We start from the raw sequence: 22024 nt of genomic DNA, 5'->3' as shown, positions 1-22024 counted from the left end.
TCTGCAGCTCTTCGAAAAGGCTTTGATTTTTTTTCCCCCCACTTTTCTTGGCAGCAGCCTGAGATTCATGAGTCCATACATCAAGTCAGTAGTTTAACAACAAATGGAATTAAATTCAAAGAAGGGAAACTAATTGAAGGACAGCAACAAAAGTGTTTGGTAATGTGCTTTTTAATATGGCATGCCACATTTGCATGATAATTTTTCCTTTTTAGCATGGAGCAGAAAGTGACTAGCTTAATGAGGGATTATTCAAGACAGGAACGAACAAAATGCATTCATAACTAAGAACAAAGATTGTATTATGAAACAAAAACAGGCAACCTCAGAGAAGTAACTGGATGATTGGTTTATGCATTATGAATAAAAAGATAGAAAAATATTTATATTAGTATTCACTAATGACTATAAATACAAGATTGTTGTCATTAAAATTATAAATTAACATATTAAGAGTGCTTGTTTAATCACTCTGGGTCCTATTCACAATGAAAGGACTTATGTACTTGCATACCAAACAATGTGTGTTTTCAACCCAGCAGCAAACAGCCTATACATTTTACTTTGAATTCAGGAGGAAAAAAAAAAAACTTAATGCACCACTAATTACTTGCTTAATGGGAGATGGGCACTTCTAAGCTTGTGGTGTAGAGGTCAATTTATGACAGGTAAAGGAAATAGGACGTTATTAGTCCTGGGAATGGATCTGCAAAAGGAGTTTCTCTAAAGACAGGCTGAACTTGTACTTAATTCACAAAGGGTGAAAATGCAAAAAGTTGTTAGTTTAAAAAGGTAATCTTAAAGAAACATCTAAGAAGCATGCTTAGAGAGCCCAGACCATCAGCTCATAACCCTGATACACCCAGAAGTAACTCCAAAGCCACCCATGACACTGCTTGAAGATTTTGCCATGGAGATGCAGCCACTCCTGGGAGAATCAGGAGCTAAAACCCTCTCTCAGAACAGTTCTCGGACTCTGTCACAGGCACCAAAACCAAAGGAGTAGCATCTATATTCTTGATGAAATATGCCAATTCTAGTGATACACCTAATTGAAAAAAAAATACTTAAAAGACAGGAAATTATCATTCTTGAGCTTTTTAAACAAATAGATATATCTTTACAAGTATCTTTTTAATTTCTGTGACTGAGTTTTAAGGAAAGAAAATATGTTTTCATGATTCAGTGCTTCAAAAAGGCTGAATAATACTTCTAATTTTTGGTGCCCTTTTCTGAAGTTTTTAAATGATCACTGGCTTCTTCTGTCCCTGACAATTAATTCATATGAACAACATTTAGACCTAAGAGTTATATTTCCCACAGATTCATCAGAATTCACTGGAGTAATATGTATTCTCCAAACTGTAACAGAGCAAGGAGAACCATAGACAAGTCAACTTTTACTCCTGTCTGACATCAAACCTGTTGACCATTCAAGAGGATTGGCTTTCTCATGGTTTATTTCTATGACTTAATACCTGTGAGTTCTATCCAGATGTTTAATCCCAGGAAAAATTTAGGGGAAAAAAAACTTATTCATCTACTGAAAACAAAGGAGGCAAGAGGGATATTGGATCTGTAACTGCTGGGCTTTTCCTTGTATTCCAATAAAAACAAATTTAAGTCCATTCTTCCTGATCTGAACCCACCTGGAAATTCTGTATTTTATAATAAGTCAAGTGACAAGCAAAAATGACTTGTCCATACTTTTGTTATGTAAGTGACTTCATTTCCCGCTTGGCAGATAAAGTGTCAGAGGGTTCTGGCAAAATAAATTAAGGGATTAAGAAATAGACATTTTTCCCAGAAGAACACTAAAATATTCTTTTTCCTTCAGAAAAGAAAGGTTTTCACATGGAAACAAAAGTAAACATATTTTTTAATGGAAACAGAGTAGCAGGAACATTCTGGCAAAGAACAAGAAAAGACACATTTAAAATATCCCTTTCCATCTTGTCCAGCAACTGTTCAATCATTCACCTTTCAGCTTCTGTTCCAACCATGCTGATCAAAGCCCTGCCCAGACGGTCTTCATGATCCCCAAGGTTCCTGATAGTTCACATTTCTCTTGCTTTTCCTACAGCCTATGACACCAGTGACTGTAACAATCTCCTTCCAGAATTCTCTCTCCTCTTGACTTTGGATGCTGCTCTTTTTAGGTTCTTTTCCCAACTCTGACCATGTCTCTGTTGACGACTCCTTTCCTCTTGCTCCCAAAATGTGAACATTCACTGAGATATCAACTTTTATTCTGTATTTTCTCTGCCTTCACTAACTCGCTGTCAGCCACAGTTTAAGCTCCTTCTATACGCAGTTGATTAGAAAACATGCATCATTCTTAAGCTCCAGATTTGCATTTTCTGCTGCTGGATGGTTATAATTGTCAGGGACATATTCCTATCAAATAATCAAACTGAAACTCATGAGTTTATTTCCCCCATATGTTCTTTCTTCATCTTCTGCATTATAGTTAATGGCGTTACCATGGTCTAGGATATTTACTGTCATCTTCAATTCTTCCTTCTTCTTAACCCATGGATTTCTTTTCTTTGATCCACTCCATTCCCTTCTTTCAGTCTTTCTTTCTATTTATCTGAATTATCCCTCATGGCCTCCTTGGGACGTCTACCAGACTCTATTTACACAATCTCTTCTATTCTATTCTACACTCTGCCGATGGAGAAACCTTCATAAATCCTTCACCATGTCAGGACGCAACAGCACCAGTCCCTCAAACAGTGACAAGCACGTGGTATAAGTTCAGTCAATATCTGCAAAAATCTTTACCAATTCTGTATAGTCCATCTCAAATGCCACTTAACCTGAGATAATTTCCCAAATCAAAATTATGTATCCCATATTCTCTGTTCCCATAGCTTTCTTTTATCCCTTCTCACATGATCCCGAAGGGTTAATCCAACCTGTTATCTGTCAACACTTGAATGCAGACACTGTTATGTTATCTTTGAATGGATTATAGTAGAATCCTCACAGTGCTTTAAACACTAACCTTAATAGATGCTTACTGAATTGAGCATTCACAACAAAACACAGTAACACTACGGTTATGGCAGATTATTAACTCTATATTGCCAACAACAAATTTGAAATTTGTTTTGAAATTTGAAAAGTTTTTGATCAAAATTTGGAAACGCCCATCTTAATTCTGAATGACATACTCCTTACAGAACTGAAAAAAATGTTGCTTTTCGATGTTAGCCTCTCTACAGTTTACTTTTGCAATACAATTAGTTTTGGGGCTCAACATTGTTGTATTTATATTATAACGATGTTATGGAAACAAGCTTGTAAAATAAACTTCAGTATTTTGATAGCATTAGAAATTCTACAACATTTACACTGTGACTGATAAAAGTCTTATATGATACTTATGTTAATAATCTTGATAAAAATAAGAATTTCTATTGAGGATTTACTCTGTTCTCGGCACTGCTTTAAGTACTTAACATGTATTAACTCTTTTCATTCCTCAGGAGAACCCTATAAAATAAGTTATCCTTCTGTTTAAAAAATTTTTTTATATTATTTTTAAAAATTTTAGTTGGGCGAGGGGGGATTAGGTTCATTTATTCACAATGGAGGTACTGGGGATTGAACCCAGGACCTCGTGCATCCAAAGCAGGCACTCTATCACTGAGCTATACCCTCCCTTCCTTTTTTATAAGTTGGAAAACTAAGGCACAGAGGTTATGTAATTTACTCAAGGTCACAAAGCGGGTAGATGGTAGAGCCCAGATTCAAGTCCTGGCATTTCAGCTGATCATTTTCCCCTTAAGTATATGAATAGTCTTATTTGGTAAAGTCGATTAACTTGCACATCGTATGGCTTTCAGAGAATATAGACGTTTCCAAGTTCTGTTTTTCAGGGAGAAAGGCAGAGAGAGGAATCAGATGACTTAGATAACTTCACTAATATTCCAGTGGATGGAGTGACCTAAAGCCTCCTCACCAGTAACCACAACAGGAGCTGCACAGAGCATGTTGAATTCCACATCACAGGAACTCTTGCTGCAACCCATGGGGACGTGACCAACGATGCCGTAAACAGAGAAGATGCCACTCTACAGACATTTTTCCTGCTTTTCTCTCTGTCTCCAGGACCTGTCTGGTCTCTGGAGCTAAGCACATCTCCTGCAGCTATGTTAGCCTGTTTGTGTCTATGAGAAGACAGTCAGTCTCATCTAGAGAGTGTCTGTCTTCTTAGTGCTGGAAACTAAAGCATGGAAGGTGCAGATGGGAGGTACTTTGGTCTGCAGGCTGAAGGAGAGAAGACTTGGGTGGAGGTGTTATGACTGAAGACATTCTTGGAAGTAATGCTACAAGGAAGATGAATTAACAAGAAGGATAGCCCCCAAGGGAGTAGATTGAGAATGCTGAATAGAAGCGGAGATGTTTCAGATCAGCATCACCTTGGAACTCACCTTTTCAAAGACATCTCTAAACATGGTATGGTCTGCCTAAGAGGTAGTCACTTCCCTACCACTAAAGGATCAAATGCAGGTCGCACACATACTTGGAAGGCATGTTACAAAGGACACACTAATATTGGCCAGAGAGTCACACCAGAGGACTTTTCAATGTTTTACAACCCCGGGAAGCTGTGATGTCAGCTCTGCTCCACCACGTGATCGGGGTCCCCTTTTCCTCCACTAGACTTCAGGCCAGTGTTCAGCTGGTGTGGCTTCTATTTTCACTTTCTCCAGCCCACAGGACTGATCCCTCTTTTAATTTTTGTTCTCTAGTCCCGAATTACAACATTTTTTTCCCCTGAAGAAGATGGGGAGTTTTCCTCTGTTATCCATACTCAGCACCTCTCTAATAATAGAATCCATAAAAATAAATAAATAGACAGTTTTATAAGATATCAGTGCTTTGTATAAGCTAGGTACCCTGTAAATATATGTATACACCTGACGTATATATAGGTTAAATATGTAAAAATACAAAGAATTCCATCATAGAGATAATAAAACACAATTTCTTGAAATTTTGGAGTCATTCTCATTGATGGAAAATTTGAAGGAACAAAATTACTTGGAGGGGATAATTTGAGCCAAACAAGTTCTTCTGGAACTGAAACAAAATAAAACCAAACCAAACTGTAGAACTGTACGTAGAGACAGTAAGGAAGGTCTAAGGAATATTTCTGTAGCCAAATATGTTCGCATGCTGTTTCTGACCCTCCTCACATCTGAACATTCCCTTCAAGGGCACCAGGAAACTAAGCGTTGTTGGGTGCTGAAAGGAAAACTGATTTGAAAATATACTAACTGCTAAGTAATTGAGTTATGTAGGTGTTAATAGTAAATGCAATCAAGTTTGTATGAATCTAATTTGTTCTAAGTGAAGCAAGCAAAAAATTATTCAAACCATTTCCTACTAAGATTATACCTGATAACAAGTTTTTTAGTTTAATTTTATGTATTTAGGAGCTTCCTATTCATAATAAACAGATTAACAGGGACACGCCTGTCTATTCAATAAAACCAAACATAACACCAGAGCAACTCAATAGCTCCTGGATGCCTGCCGTTAGCTCCCTAGGGCAGGAGTGGGTAGACCCAATGCCACACAAAAGGTCAAGACTGAGTCCTCATAAGATGCCTCTTAAACACTCCTAACCAGTTTCAAACACCGTTAGGACCCAGGGTGGTAGCTGAGCCCCAGACTCACTCTGCATTTAATTATACATGTAATTATATTTCTTATTATGACACACCTGCATCTCAGGAATCCTCAGGGCTCTTAAACTTAACTTTATCTTTCTGTTCAATTATGTCAAGGTAGGTAGACATCAGGGTTAGTGAAGGAGCAGAAGAAAGCAGAAAAGACAAACATTAAGCCCAAACTAGAGAAAGTACTCAGCTTTCAGCTTTGCAAGTGTCTGTTTATAAATACACAATATATTTTTCATGTCCATTAGCAGGTGCTTACCTGCTGCTAAAGTCTGTCCTGTTCCTGGAGCACTGGTTACACAACCCACTGAATTGCAGAGAGAAACAGTAAAGTTGTATATCCTATATGGTTTCAGTCCTTTTACAATGTAAGACAGTTCTTGGGATTGAGCGGTATATAACACCTACAAGGCAAAAAAGAGTCAGATAACAGATAATCAGTGTGAAACGTATAAGCTTGGCAGTCAAAGTTCCACAAATTCCAATAGAGGGAATTATTGCCAACCACCATTAGGAAAAGGGGTTTTTTTGAAGAGCCTCAACAAGCTAGGATTTAATTGATAATTGCACAATCACACTGTTTTATGAGGTAATAATCCAGTTCCTGAGTGGATAAATGAGGAAACCAAGTTATTGCCTCATAAAGCAGCGTGTAGTGTGGTTACTGTCACCGATGGTGGAGATAAAGGATGGTGACATTGTCATTGTTATCATGAAAAAGTCCAAATAAAACCATGGGGCTTGGCCAAAACGAACCCAGTGCAGTAATGCCCACATGCTAGCTGATGGAGCTGGTGCAGAGAGATGTCACTGTGTTAAATCAATCCCATCATTTGCTTTAAAAAAAAAAAAAAAAAAGCCACAGAAGAAAAGGGGAAAAAAAGATGACTGAGCATCCACAAGAAGTCAATTCTCAATTATCTTATCTTTCTTTGGCAAGTAAGCATACACAGATTGATCAAACAGTTACATTTTCTGAAATAATGTCTTTATCACACCATTTCAAATAAAAATAGCAGATGTGAGCAAAGGGGACTGAGGGGAACTCCATGGTCCACAAACAAGTAATTAAACAATCACCACTGAGAGCTGGTCCTGTCATTATAATTAGAATTGATCAAAAGCAACCATGTAGATTTGCGTAGTCTGTAGGCACAAAGACTACTGGTAATTATACTCAGAAAAAATGTCATTAAAACAGATAATAGCAAGCATAAGTACAAAAGTTTTCCTCATATCAAATAATCTTCCATAAATATAAATACCACAGGTAACTGTAAAGATAAGTAACATTCGGAGTCAACTTCTACATTTTCGTTTTCCCTTTAGGAGTACAAAATTTATTTGGAATATGTGCCTGGGTATTGACTCTAATTTTTATTTTTTTAATTAATTATTATTATTGTTTTTTTAGTGGAAGTACTGGGAAGTGAACCCAGGACTTCATGAATGCTAAGCAGGTGTTCGACCACTGAGCCATACCCACTCTCCTTTTTTTTTTTTTTGACTTTAAAATTTCATAAACTGAGTAGCTGTAGAAACCAGTGTGATTAGAATATAAATTATATTGTTCACATAACACTTTTTTCAGGAATAAAGGTGATTTTGGAGATTCAAAAGTCTAGGAATAATTGAAACATTGGTACCAGTTTCATGCAATTGTATTTAGAAATCAGAAAAACACTGAATTATTAATCAATTCTCTAATTCTAAAATGGCTATTTAGGTGCTGAAGACAAACTTTTCTCTTGTGTACAGTGTGACTTGTAATTTTCTAAGAAAAGATTTTGAAATAAGTAAAATTCACTTAATGTTGCTGTAAAATTTATCCTATTTAGAACAACCATGAAGAGGTTTACTGTAGGTTTTTAGAAAATGAAATTGTTTTTAAAATAAAATACATTAAGGTATTTCTAATTTAATTTAAAGAGCTGAATCATTTTTTAATGCAGTATTCCTTGTCTCAAGAACAGAATGAAATGTAATAAATGGAAAATGTAGGCTGATACTAATTTTGATGAATTTTTACTTCTCTGCATATAGTTGTTATAAATTACATGATATTTAAAAAAAAATTTATCCTAGAGCTTGGAGCATGTAAAATTATCACTCAGATAAACTGCGTCTTTTATCATGTACATAAAATCATCTTAACAAGCCTTAAAGGATGTATCTGACTGAAAAGTTTTGGTGGGATTAATCCTTAAAGTAGTGGAAAGAACTCTGTAGAAGCTTAAAATCCTACGCTGATAATATTCTCACTTCTAAATATGTCCTCTGCCACATTCCAAGACAAAGATCCTTTAACAGTTATTTTTACAATAGGCTTTCCCCAGAAATTTTTATTTACCAAGATTATAATGAGACACATTTAGGTCAGTGTGGATACAAATTTAATTATTGAGAAAGTAAAAAAAATTGACTTTGGCACTTTTGATTTCACTTTTTTGAACAGATGATTAGGTAGATGGATATTTGTGGGAGAAAGTGCAGGAAAGAGAATAAAGTGCCATACCTATATCCGTATTTTAATTCAGCCAGAAAGAAAAGACTCAAACAACAATAAGAAAAGATTTATATATTCAATTTTGTCAATATAAATAATATTTTCCTGCCCCACTGAATGATAGTTATTCTATAAAATGTAACATAGTCATATCCCATTAATAATAATCACTAGTAATAATATCTAATGTTTATCAAGCACTGTAAGCTCCAGAAAAAATGTATAGATAAACAGACATTGTTTTCCCATTTTACAGATGGGTAAAACCTGAAGCCGGGAGATGTGTGATATGGCTAATAACTGATAAAAGTGGGATAAAAGCAAACAAGTTGACTTCTGATATGTATTTTATAAACTATGGGTTTTTTTCCCTTATTTTAGTTTCTTGGAATAGAATACAGTAATAGAAGTAACAGTCATTTTGAAACTGTTTTATAAGGGAAGATTAGTTCACAAAGCAAAAAAAAAGCAAAAAAAAAAAACATAAAAACTTCTAAATTTAAAGACCAAAAAGCAGTTGCAGCTGTAAATTTACTTTAAATCACATAATATGCTAGAACAACAGAATATATGGTTTAAATTCAAAGATATACATTATGTTAGGTGTGTTTTTATTTCATGAGACAGTTGCAAACTAGTTGGCACTTGTATCCAGACTAACGGAAAAGTATAACAAAGAACTGTAAATTATTTATTGCTCTTCTTACTCTTCTAGTTTTGTGTATACGCTTGGTCCTCTGAAAAGCTCAGTAAGGTTGGCAAATCTCTTAGTAATGGGTTGAACAGTGTCTCCTCCAGTTTTTGTCTGCTCGGAACCTCAGAAAGTGATCTTACTTAGAAATCGGTCTTGGCAGATGTAATTAGGCAAGTCATCCTGGGTTTAGGGTGAGCCTTAAATCCGGTGTCTGATGATTTTATAAAGAAATGAGAGGGACACACAGAGAAGACAGACAAAGAAAAGAAGGCCGTGTGAAGACAGGCAGAGATCGGAGTGACTGATGTTGCCACAAACCAATGAGTGCCAGGAGCTACCAGGAGCTGCCAGAGCCTAGGGAGGATTCCCCTCCAGAGTCTTTGGAGGAAACGTGGCCTTACCAACACTTTGATTTCAGACTCTGGACTCCAGAATTATAAGAGAATAAATTTCTGTTGTTTTAAGTCACTTAGTTTGTGACAGTTTGCTACAGCAGCCCAAGGAAACTAATGCACTGGAGTCAAAGGTCTGGTCTCTTGACTTATTTGGGGTAACTTTAAAGGATCATTTCAGCTCCAGAACTACTCACAGGATCAGCTTAGTCCTTTTCATTATTATGTCACGGCCCAGCTTCTTATTCTGCTTAATCCTGCATCTCTTACAACTTTACACACATTGTTTCTGAGAGCACGCCTCAACAAGCCTCCTGCACTCCATCCTCTAGCAATGAATCCATTTCCCAGGGAGCCTGATCTAAGATGGTGATACCAGGGGTGACCCAAGGAAGGAGACTCTGAAATGGTATTTTGGAACTTGTTCACCCACCAGCTGGCTGGCAGTGAGGACCTCAGCACAGGTACAGGGTGGAATACTGTTGGCCCCAAGCGTATTCTTCCATTAGTGGTGAGCTGGGGTGCATTGCCAGAGGAAGGCAGTTCACCGGTTTGGTGGAAGTGGTAACCGTACAGACTGCTTTGGAGAAAGTGGTTATTATAAGGACTGTGGAATCAGATGGCCCCGGCTGGGCAGTAGTGATGCACTGAAGTGAGGCACAAAAGATCTAAAGGTCACCAGTTTAAAACAAACTGGGAAATTTAAGGCAATCACCAATTCAAGGAAAACTATGCAAACTTCCTTGGCAGTACTGGATCCCCATATTAATAACATCGAATTAAATGAATCAGATAAGCAAGAAATGCCAGGTCCATAGAGGTCTTGGCAAGAATTATGTGCCCCACACAGTGGGAGATCAGCTTTTGAAGATTAAGGGGTCCGCTACATCAGTAAAGTTATGAGGGGTCCAGTAGCCTGAGACATGCCAGGACACCCCATTCAAATAAAAGTCAGACTATTGCATCTTGTATTTCTCACCACTAAGAAGGACACATTCTGTCTGGCAGACCCTTTTAGGTTCTGAAGAGAGCGTTTTCCACATTTAGGAATACTATTCTGATCAAGTTATTGAATACCATGGAATGTGGCCAGCTCTGAGTGCACCCCAGAGCAGGAAAGGACTCTTCAGCAGATCAAGGCTGTTTTGCAGGTAGACCAACAACTTGGGGACATAAAGCTTAGCAGATCCTGTGGGACTGGAGCTGACTATAGTGGAGAAAGATGCCGAGAGACACTTGCAGCAAACCTCAGTAAGAGAATCACAAGGCAGACCCACAGGATTGGGAGCAAGGGCGTATCACACAATGGAAATCAGACACCATTGTCTAGACAGCTCCTCACACACTACTGGGCCCTGGTAAAAAGCAGAGCATCTGACGATGGCACCTCCACTGGCCCTGCAGCCAGAGCTACTCCTCATGAGCTGGGTTCTGTCATACAGGCCAAGTCTGATGGTCAGGGGGGCCCAACTGAAATTCGTCATAAAATGGAACTGGATGTCCGGGAATGGGCATATACAGGGACAGAAGGCATATGTGTTGTGTAAGAGGTGGTCCGGACCCCACGCCATCCACCATTCTTAAACTGCCGGCTCAATCCCAGCTCCTACTTGGAGGTCCTTCAAGAACTGAGAGAGTTGAAAAATGTGGTTTGGTTCACAGATGGGTTGTCTTAGTAGGTGGTTCATCAAGTCAAAAATGGGTGCTTGCTGCTCTGTGGCTCCATTCAGGACTGGCCCTAAAAACCAGCAATTAAGGAAACCCTCTCAAAGGGCAAAGCTTCAGGCAGTGCACCTGGTCAGTTATTTTGTGTGGAAAGGAGAGGGTCCCAAGATAAAATACACCTGAACTACATGGCAGTGGTTTGGTTGCATTGGTCACAGCCACAAAAGGGAAAAGACTGGAAGCTCAGGGACCAGAAAGTCTGGGGAAGAAGAATGTGGATAGGGCCAGGGCAGAAGGCATCACATGTGAAGTTCTTTTTATGTTATGTTAACACCCACCAAAGAGCATCTTCCTCAGAAGAGGTGCTAAACAGCCAAGTGTGCAGAATGACGTATTAGCTTGACGTTAGCCAGTCTTTGTCACTGGCCACCCTAATGAAAAAAAAATGGACACTGACCACACCATGAACTGGAGGGTAATAAGAGCCTCTCATCCTCCAGGATTGTTATACGTATCGAACGAATTTGTCTATGCACCCAGTAAAGCCTCGGTAACTGTTACCTGTGATCATTATCCTCCCGACTGCCGGCTGGACTATGATATACCAGAAGGGAGTATGTCACTACATGTTCCAAACATTGAACATGTTCATAACCTTTGTTCTAAGTTAAATTTTCATCCCTCAGATATTTTTCTTGGGAAATAGAAATACGCAAAATGCATGTATAAGATGTTCTTATCAACATTAATTACATTTCCAAAAGAATTAATACAAGATAAATATCAACTGATTGTGGATTGGCTGAATCATTACTGAACACCCAAATAATACGACAGTACACAGCTACTGAATGTCAGCTTCCTGCAAGAGAGTTAAGGGTATATGCTAAGTGGAAAAAGCAGATTTTACGAAACAAAATGATACCAACTTTGTTTCAATATATGCTTATATTGAAAAAAAAATTGGTGATATTAAATATATAGAGCCTTGCATACATACTATAAAATTAAGAAACAGATGCCCCATTTCAGGATTATATAAGGGCAAATTCTGTCACAGAATTCTGCAAACTCAGAAAATATCAAAATGAAGACATAATTCTGAAAGGACACTAGCTGAAAGTAACAATACCCATGAACGTACCAGCGAACTAGACTGTTGAGGTGACGCAGAAGCCATACTGACATTATACCCCACGACGTTCCCTCTCGTAACGTTATCTGCTGGCATCTCCCAGGACACGTTGAGAGAGTCCGGTGAGAGCGGGGAGACGGAAGGAGGAGTCATGAACACAGGCTCTGTTAACGATGACAATGACAACAGGAAAAAAGAAAAAAGAATGCTGCAGTTACAGGTTTTCAAACTGAATTCACACATTTATCCTAGTTTCTGAAGTACCCCATCCCTGTATAATATATAATAGTCTCATTTTTAAAAATCAAGGATTATACTGGTGTGTATAAAAGCTACTCACTTTTTTTTATATCTGCAAGAACACCCTCTCTCTTCCTATTCCGAACAAAGATATCTTCCATTTACAAAATAAAAGCAGGAATTCGCTTGTGTTCACAAAGACAACTGGTAGATAACTGGGTAGGAAACCATAGGCCTTATGAAGTATTTGAAAGGATAAGTCATGAAAATAGAATGTGTCCCAGTCCACACAGTTGAGGATAATGCCTAGCCAACATACTGGACATCTCACATAGAGAAGTATTTCACTTTCTCTTTCAAAAGAGGTAAACTGAAAATGTTCTAAATAACCCTGAAGAAATTTCAAAAGTTTTCAATAAATCTTGATTGAAATACTCAGGGACGTACACACATTCTGCCCATCATCCTTGAGATCTTAATGTGGACTTTAAATGCACTAACCAACGGTGTATTATCAAAGGACCTCATCACACTTTCATCAGCCAGTGACCCATAAGATTATGAGGGTCCAGTACTGCAGTTCCACCCATTACTTCTCATTTCTGACCTTGGTTTTCCCCTTCCAGAATGCCATGGCTCATCACTTGTGCTAGCATGGCACCATTATTTGTCCAAGATGCTGCAAATCATTAAGAGATCCTCAAGCACAATGGACATTTTATTCATGAAATGATTCCCCTGGACATCAACCTGAAGCCACCCTCATCCCCCATGGTGCTTAAAGACCCCACTGAAATCAGAATTTCAGTTTCTTTGGATATCAATGGATTCAAAGTGTAACAAAAGTGTATTTTTTTTTTGTCCAGGGCTTATAGAATTTGAAGTGTTTTTAATATAAGTAGTAAGATGGAGAATTAAAAATATCTCATTTGCCTGAGTGAAGCTATCTTAAGAAAATGAAAATTTTTCAACATTCTTCCTCACCATATTGCCAACTGCTTATAAGCACTTTTGTGAATTACAGATTTTGACGTCCAGGATTCTGTTTTAAGGTGCAATCTAAACCATTTGTTTTGGAAACAGAAATGAAAACAAAAACAGATTTGTGAAACTGGTAACAGTTATCTCTTTCACTGACTAAACTGCGCTGAATTTGGAGCAAGACGGGACATACGGCCAACCCATTTCAGGACTGGAAACCAACTGCTATTTTTGACAAATACTCCCCAAAGACTGTAACTATAGTTAAGTCATTTTTACCCCTTGAAGTAACAGCTAAAACATTAATTTTGTCCCTAAAACTTACTGCAAGAACTTTATGATCCTGAGTTACTGATGTAACCAATCTGGGTATTAAATATGTCCTTGGCTTAATTAAGTTTGTAACACTTGCTTTTCAAATGTACTTTAATGCTGTGACTTTAATTTAAGGTACTATTTTCATTCAGAAGTTTTCAAAGCAGAGTTCAAAGCACTGATTTTCACCTGATTCTCCCGTTCTTCCCGTGGTCCAGGCAGAAGACACACTCCCAGCCATATTTACAGCTAAGACTCTAAACTCATACTTGGTGTATGGTTCCAAGCCAGCGATGACTGTGGTTGTCTGGGGAGGTTCTAACGCATTTTCATTGGTTGATTCCGCAGCTGGGTGAGGGCTGAGCCAGCCACTGCTCTGAAAAACTCGACTTTCTTCTGACCTGGTTTCTCCATTAGATCCCAGTCTTTTCATGTATAGTTCATATCTTATAACTATGCCTAGAAAAGTGAAACAGTGAACAGAGATAACTTATTGGATAAATGGACTATTTGAGGGGTGGGGTAGGGTTAGGTTATTTGAAGAGTGCTGGCTTTCATTGTTCTTCTGATTCGATTACCTGGCCATTTCCTCGATAATCTAGAAGGAACAATTTAGATACTTACATTAAAAAAAAGATGGCTAGATAAATGTATGAAATATTACTAAAAAGTATATTCATGGAAAATGAAAACCAAAAGAAAAAGTGTACAAACACAAAATAACTGTAATTTATGATAGGTAACCTCAACATTTTTCAGGATGATTGGTCATAGTTTCTGCTAAGAGTGGCTACTTCTTTTTGGGAATTTGATTACCGTACCTTCAATTTGCATATTCTCAAATTTCAGGATTTTAATTTGATAATTTGCTTAACATAAGGCTTGTCTGCATAGATAGAACATTACAGTTCATTTCTACCTTGTTTTATCAAGTAACTTAATGATTCTAAGAAAAAAGTTTCTCACATACATGATGCTAACTACTAAAAATTTATAAATGTGTGTCTGGCCTATATAACCAAGGGTTCAATTATATGAACACAAAAATTAACTTAATGGAGTCAGCTAGCCTATATACATATTTTTTTTATTATTTTATACCCTTTTCTTGCTTAAAAGAAAATTTACTGCTTCTGGGTGCCCTAATTTGTGACACAGTCAAATATAATGCATTTCATAAGTGAGTTTCAAATTAGAAACATCATTTGTGTTATGGCAGATGTCATTAAGAGCAAAGATAATATTAGCCTTTTAGGGGGCAATTTAAATGAATGGAATTTGTTATTAGATTAAAGAAATATACTTGTTCTACTAACTAGGACAAATAGTATCTTATAGCTGTAGAAATCGTTTCCCAATTACTGTATCCTGCAGTTACAAAAATGAAAACCATTGCCAGAATCTTATTGCACGATTTCAAATACCTAGATTCTCATTCATGTTTTACACGTTCTTGGTCTTGGACTCCTACCATTTGGTTCCATTGGTGGAGCCCATGCTACATGGAGCTCAGTGGAACTGATGGTCTGCACCTCTGGGGGACCCAGTCTTCTGGGGGGTGCCTGGGCCGTGGTCACCGTAAGAGGCGAGCTGTGTAAACAGCCTCCACTGGTACACGCCTGTATAGAAAAATGGTATTTGGTGAAGGGAACCAGATTCCAGATGGTAGCTGTGGTTTCATGACCTTCATAGGAAACACACGGCTGGCCGCCGTCTAAAGGAGCACAGGACAAAATATACTTCTCTATAGGACCAGAGCGACTTGACGGAACAGTCCAGGTGAGAGTCACAGTGTCTGAGCTAATAGGAACGATGTAACTTAAGTTCAAGCTTCCTTCTGGGGCCCCGGGACTCGTCCTGTAGGTGACAGCCGCACTCCTTGTGGAACCGTGCATACTGCTAGTCTCCAGGTAGTAGGAATAGGAGGTGTACGGAAACAGGGCTGTGTCTAAGAAGTACTGAACATCTATAATTAAAAGACAAAAAAAGAAGAAAATAGTTACATTCCACAGATTGGTAAGGACACATTTCTAATTGTTTTTCTATTATATAGCATCACTACATAAATGACACCAATATGCTCTTTTGAATAAGAGTGTGGTTCATATTTTAAAAATTGAAATAAAGCAAATACTGATTACTTTTATTGTGCAGGATAATGTAAGAAAAATGCCTTTTGCAATGAAGCATATTTTGCAGTTTAAGCTCGTTTTGTTCTTTATATAGTACAGTGTCCTTTTTATAGAAGGTATAAGACAGTCCTTGCATTTCCCTGCAACAGAAATAACTGTTTCTTATATATAATCGGATTGTTTACTGGACACTGACACAAACTTAGACCGAGGGTCAGCAACCTAGTGCCACATGCCACATCTGTCACCTAGCCAACATCTTAACTGGAACCTTTCCTGAATCTCTGACCCTCGGAAACTGTGAAATTATATGTGATTATTGTTGCTGAAAGCTGCTATGCTGTAGAGACAATTTGTTGTCAGCAATGGAAAATTCACACAAGGGAAGTCCTGGGTAAGCAGGACTTCCAGACATGAAAGATTGTGTTGAGAGAGAAGGAAATAGAAAAAAAAGGAATTAAAAGAAAAAAAAAAAAAAAGAGAGAGAGAGTTAGTGGACAGGATCAGGCATGTGAATGGAATTTCCCATCCTCTAAGGGACAAAAAGCATTCTGTAGGACTGTGGAATGTATAAATGCCAGCACCTGCGTGGCTGCTGCCTGCTCGCTCATGGGACTGTGTGTGTGGGATGGTGGGGGGGAGGGGGGGCCTTTACGCAGCGGGTGGCCTCTATCAGTATGAAGATGCAAGGTATTTAAATGCTTGAAGAAAAATAGAAAAATCTGGAGTATGGTTTTAACCCACAGGATTTCTTGGTTTCCTGAATGATGAGGATGATGTGTTGACAACTGGCAAGTGTGCTATGGGACCTTCCATGACTGGGACCAGGTGACCCTCGAGTCTTGTGGGGGGGCAAATGTTGGATGGAGAACATGGAAAACAAATCTCATGAGAATTACCAGCAATAGTAAGAGCCTAGGGGAGGCTGAGATGGCAGGTTTTCATGAGGACCTAAAAGATGAGGATGAACACATGTCCATCAACTTCATGCATCAGAAGCTGATGTTATGAGACCCAAGGGTTGAGGTCTGGGCAGCCCCACCTCTCAAATGAACCAGCTTCCTCTGAAGTTTCTGCAGAAACAGAGGGCCAGAGGGAAACTCAGGAAATAGGATTAATGCCTTTATAAGAGAGGCCCCAGGAAACCATTCTTGCCCCTGAAGGTTATCATGATGGTTGGGGAAAGGGAATAACTGAAGACTGAACAAGAGTACATTCTACAGATTGAATGTTTATGTCTTCCCTAAATTCATATGCTAGAAACATAACGCCCAAGGTGATGGTATTAGGAGGTGGAGGCCTTTGAGAAGTGAAGAGGTTGTGAGGGTAGAGTCCATGAATAGGATTAATGCCTCTATAAGAGAGGCCCCTTGTCCCTTCCACATGAGGAGGCAGCAAGTTGGCAGACTGCAACCCAGAAGATGGTCATAAACAGAACCTGACCATGCTGGCACCCTGACCTTGGACTTCTAGCCCCCAGAACATTGACAAATAAATTTCTGTTATTTCTAAGCCACCCATCCTGTGGGGTTTTGTTATAGCAGCCTTAATGGACAAAGATAGTGAACACCTGAGTGAATGGTAACTGTGACATTCTGCTACATATGTTATTGCAGAGTCTTCATGAAAATACGTTGAATATTGTACTAGAGGCCAATCAGCTCACAGAAACCACACAGTCATCTGAACAAGGAAAGCTGAATACAAAGAATGACTGATTACCAAAAGGTTTTACCCACTGAGGGAAACAGAAATCTCTAAAGAATGCAGGAAAAGGAGAGATGGGGAAAAGTCCCTACCCCCAGTGCTGAGGCAGGGCACCCAGTGAAGGAATAGAATGGGAAGAATGCCCTGCGGCTGAGACCAGACTTTGTTGGAGAGGGTGCAGTGGTGGCCCGCTTGATGGTGATGTTTGTTGAGGTTACACGAAGGCAGAACTCCCTTGCAACTTGTCTTCTAGGAAATGAGGTGCTCTACCACAGAACTTACTGGAAAATAAAACTTGCTGGGGAAAAAAAAACTTACTGGCAGCATGCCAAGGAAAGCTGCCCATGATGAGAGGCTGCACCAGGGAACTGATGGAAGCCGCCACTTGCAGTGCCAGGGAAGGTGCCCCCTGGGCATCGGCAGACTGGACCGGGGCTGCCATGTCCTGCTGTCTGGGGTGCGTCTTCCAGAACTCATTCTCACGGGGCCAGGGCTTGGGAAAGCTGCCCACAGGTGAGGCTGTGTATGACAGAACATCACTTGTTAAGGGCTCTCCTGGGAGCTGGTGCACACCAGAACCAGGAAGAGAAGTCTTTGCCTCCTGCAGGGCACCCCCAGCACCCTCTGCTGATACAGTTTCACACCATGCCAGATGGGAAAGGAGACATGTTTACAGGTCCCAACTCCTATACCACAAAGCAGTCAATGAAGAGATTTGAAACTAAAAAGCAGTAAACTGATGACTGGCAGAAGTATACACTAAAAATATTTTATGAGAGCATGGTCTTTAGCCAAATTCTTGGGACACATTTCCTTGGGAAGCATATAAAATGACTGATGTGTTATTTAAAATAGGAAATGTTTAATTAAAATCAAGAAAAATTTCTTAATGAGTTATATTATTCTAATATTACATTGATAGGATTCTAATGCTATATAGTTATTTAAAATGATAGTAATGAAGCCCATACAGCAATATGAAAAAAAATACAGAATCTAATAGTGCATAATACTGAATTATTATGAAAAATAAACTGGAATTCATATCATTACAGAAATTTCCCAAGATGAAATTAGTTTTTGTACTAGAATGCTGGAATGTGATGCTTTAATATTTTTTTAAGTTTTCTTAATTTGATATACCACTTTTATTATAAAAAGATATACACACCAAACTCCAAATCACTATTTAGACAAATGATTGCACAAGAACATCATGAAATCCCTCCTTAGAGGTGTACTGGTTCATGGTCTTGGCTGATACCCATTCACGCCTGTGTGTGGCATTCTCCCTAACGTACAGCCCACCAGAGCTACAAGGAACTGCACAGGTTTCCTGAATCAACCTTATTTCCTTACACACCTTCATGCCTTTCTTCCATGAGAATCCTTCTTGCTCTGCCGCAGTATCTGGCTAACTCAGCTCATGTCACCTGCTCATTTCAAAACTTTCAGTGGTTCCAATCATTATCTCTGCCCCCACAGACACGATAGATTTTCTTCCCCTCCTCCATTTATAGGATACTTAGAAATATCCCTTAGAATATTCCTCAATACTCTCAGTCTATTCTGATCCAACATTTAATATATTACATAACAATTTTCATTTACTTATCTATTTCTCTTCTCAATAATGAGACCTATTCCTTCCATCCTTGTATTTCTAGTGGCTGGTACAGTTCCTGGTCTGCAGTAAGCAGTGAACAAAGTGTTAACGAATAAGTGATTATATACATGTATACACACACACATATATATATATACACACATATATATACACATACACACACACATAGACATATATCTTATCAATTTTTTCAGGAAATAATATTAAGATCTTTATAATTAAAACAACTGACTTTTATCTTCTCTTCTGTTTTCATTCTTATCCCCTCCTCATAGTTTCTTTTTGTTTATTTTTCTCAGAGGTAACTGCTACACTGGTCCTTTGATGTACTATGGAATAATACATGATAATGATCTTAAAGACAAAAATGACCTCTCAGAGTTCACTAAGATATACTGTATCTAAAACACTCAACTTGAACTATGTGCTATCCTTAGGTGATGTAAGCAATGGTCACATGTAGAAATAAACATCCTCTAGTTTCCCTGTGGAAGTATTTTCCTGGAGTAAAATTTAAGGACTATCTTCCCACTCATGGCATCCCAAATGAGGATAGATTTAACTAATTGCTAATTTGGGAAAAAGAAAAAAAAAAAAAAAAAAAAAAAAGCAAAGCGTGCTCAGATCAGCCCAATGATTTTTTTTTCTTATCTGTCTTCCTGCAGAACAGAAGGTATATTCTCCAATCTGGCTTCTATTATTAATGAAGATGACTTTTATTTGTAATTTACACCTCCCTGATTCTTATGTCTAGTTTACCTTTAGTTTCAAACTCAAGTGGGAAAAAATAATATGATTTTCTGACCACCCCCTAAAATTTCAATACTACTAAAATTGTGCCATTTCCTATGATAGCTATTCTCTTCACATTTATAATATGTAAAATACGTGTGGGCAACCCAGATTGGCGTTCAGGGCGGGTAATATTAGGTGCTGAGTGGATATAAACGACAGTGTGCTAACTTTACCTCCACACCCTTTCCTCTGACTTTTAAAAACTTATGAGGATGCAAACGAGTGAAACTGTACTCAGGAAAACAACTGAATATACCTTAACTTCCTTTTAAAAATTAATTATTTACAAATTTTACAATTATTCCACTATTATCAGCAGCTATTACTAAGAACAAATCATTTGCAAGCTCTAAAGATGAAAATACCAGTATGTCATGATCTTAGGTTGGAAACTACGGCCCTGAAGAATCCCACAGTGCATCAGGCCAGCTGAGAAAAGTTTTATTCTAACAAGCAATTCTATAATGGTCTCAACCAAATGGTCAAACTTGCTTGCAAGACAACACTATTAATTTTCTTTGAAAAGTTCAATGATTCTCCACCTATAATTCCAAATGCCTTTATTTAACCCAAAGATTTGTGTTCATCCAACTGAATATAAGTACTGTTTCCTCTTCATATTATGCATGGGAACCACACACTGGAAACAGAGTAATAAACATGAGGGTATTATTAGAATGATACAAAGTTCTGACAGCATTAACCAATTGTTCTTACTGTTCAAATGCCATCATGCAGATAATTTTCACATCATTAATTACAGTGAGTGTCAAGAAATGCCAGAAGTGGCATTTTTTAATGAAAACTAAGGTTTTAAGAAATAATACCTTGTTTAATAGGATTATATAAATGTCTGATTAGTGAATGAGCACACATTTATTATGTAAGAAACTGTTATTTGGATTCTATATTAGTGCAATCATGAAAAAGAGCCAGAGTGTTGTATTCACTTATAATGTTCTATAAAACAGGTCCCAATATGTTACTCTGGAAAACATGCCTCTGGACTGAAGGGTATAAGTGAAGTTTAATTTTACTACTGAATTAAACTGTATGGAAAATAGAGTGACTCTAATTCACAACCTCAGAAATAATTCAACCAGGGGTAACGTCATCTTCAAAATCAATTTCAGTATTTTTATAATTCTCTCTTCTCCTGTCACAAAAGCTTAAGTTTCAGGACACCTGGATCATGCTGCTATTTGGAAGAAAATAAATATTCAAGTAGCAGGTTTGGGGGATGCTTTGCCAACATGGCAGATGTAGACAGATGTTCGCTTCCCTTTGCAATCTGCATTATGAAGTTCAGAGCTTCCATTAAATTCAAAGAAGACTTGGAGTACTGAAGAGATATTTAGAGTTAACATGAAGTGCTGGACTAATAACCAAGTCATATGGAACTGGGTACAAAATGTAGCCTACTGTAGTATGTACAAAATAAAACTGTGTGTGCGAAAACTTGTAAAGCTAATCAGTATGTTAAAACAAGGCACCTTCCTAATCACTTTGAGGAAGATTATGGAACTTCAGTGTTTCTACACAGCATTATACACTTTTCTAACTAATCAAGTAGGTGATACTAGAATTTGGAAAATTTGGTATTAAAGAGAACAAGACGGCAACTTGAGTTGGAATCACACTTTCAATGTTTCTTAAACTAATTTCTCAAACTAGCCTGTGGCTAAACATGACCAACGTAAACAGAAAAGACAGAGCTAGAAGATATAAAAATTTCCAAGTTTTCATTATGTCTTTAGGGAAACGGTATTTAAAACAACTGAGTAAAAAAAAATTTTAAAGACAATGGGTCTCAATAGTTCGATTTCTACAAGCTCCTTTAAAATCTTCATAAAAGTTATATATACAAAGATAATCTTCATGGTTCATTCACACCCTTCTTCTCTCAATTTAATTTCATGTTGTGGGGCGCTACATCTATAGAAATGGCAATGTATGTATAAAATTACACTATTTGCTTGAATTTTAATACTTTGATTTCCCTTTTCAAAAAGTCCACTTCTCAATCCGAGAGTTTAAAAGTTGAACTCCTAATAGAAATATTTGATAAATTTTCTATCATCCTTATACCCAGAGAAAATTATAGACTAGTTAGTTGTAAGATTTCCAGGATTTTTATAT

General features: G+C 37.9%; 1 protein-coding gene and 1 non-coding gene across 2 annotated transcripts in view; both read right to left on the bottom strand.

The window, feature by feature from the left end:
• USH2A (usherin) overlaps positions 1–22024 on the bottom strand; it is a 640561-nt gene that overhangs the window by 464831 nt on the left and 153706 nt on the right. Inside the window, exons 16-19 of the mRNA XM_032466772.1 lie at positions 15096–15590; positions 13814–14083; positions 12098–12252; positions 5956–6100 (exon numbers count right to left, since the gene is read on the bottom strand). Coding sequence (XP_032322663.1) covers positions 5956–6100; positions 12098–12252; positions 13814–14083; positions 15096–15590 — 1065 coding nt within the window. The remainder of the gene's footprint in view (positions 1–5955; positions 6101–12097; positions 12253–13813; positions 14084–15095; positions 15591–22024) is intronic.
• TRNAP-UGG lies at positions 3598–3669 on the bottom strand. The gene has a single exon. It is a non-coding gene; the product is annotated as a tRNA-Pro (tRNA).

This window comes from Camelus ferus, chromosome 23, assembly GCF_009834535.1.
Source record: "Camelus ferus isolate YT-003-E chromosome 23, BCGSAC_Cfer_1.0, whole genome shotgun sequence".
Lineage (NCBI taxonomy): Eukaryota > Metazoa > Chordata > Mammalia > Artiodactyla > Camelidae > Camelus > Camelus ferus.
Note: the sequence above shows the minus strand (reverse complement) of the source record. Positions and strands in the feature narration are given on the sequence as shown.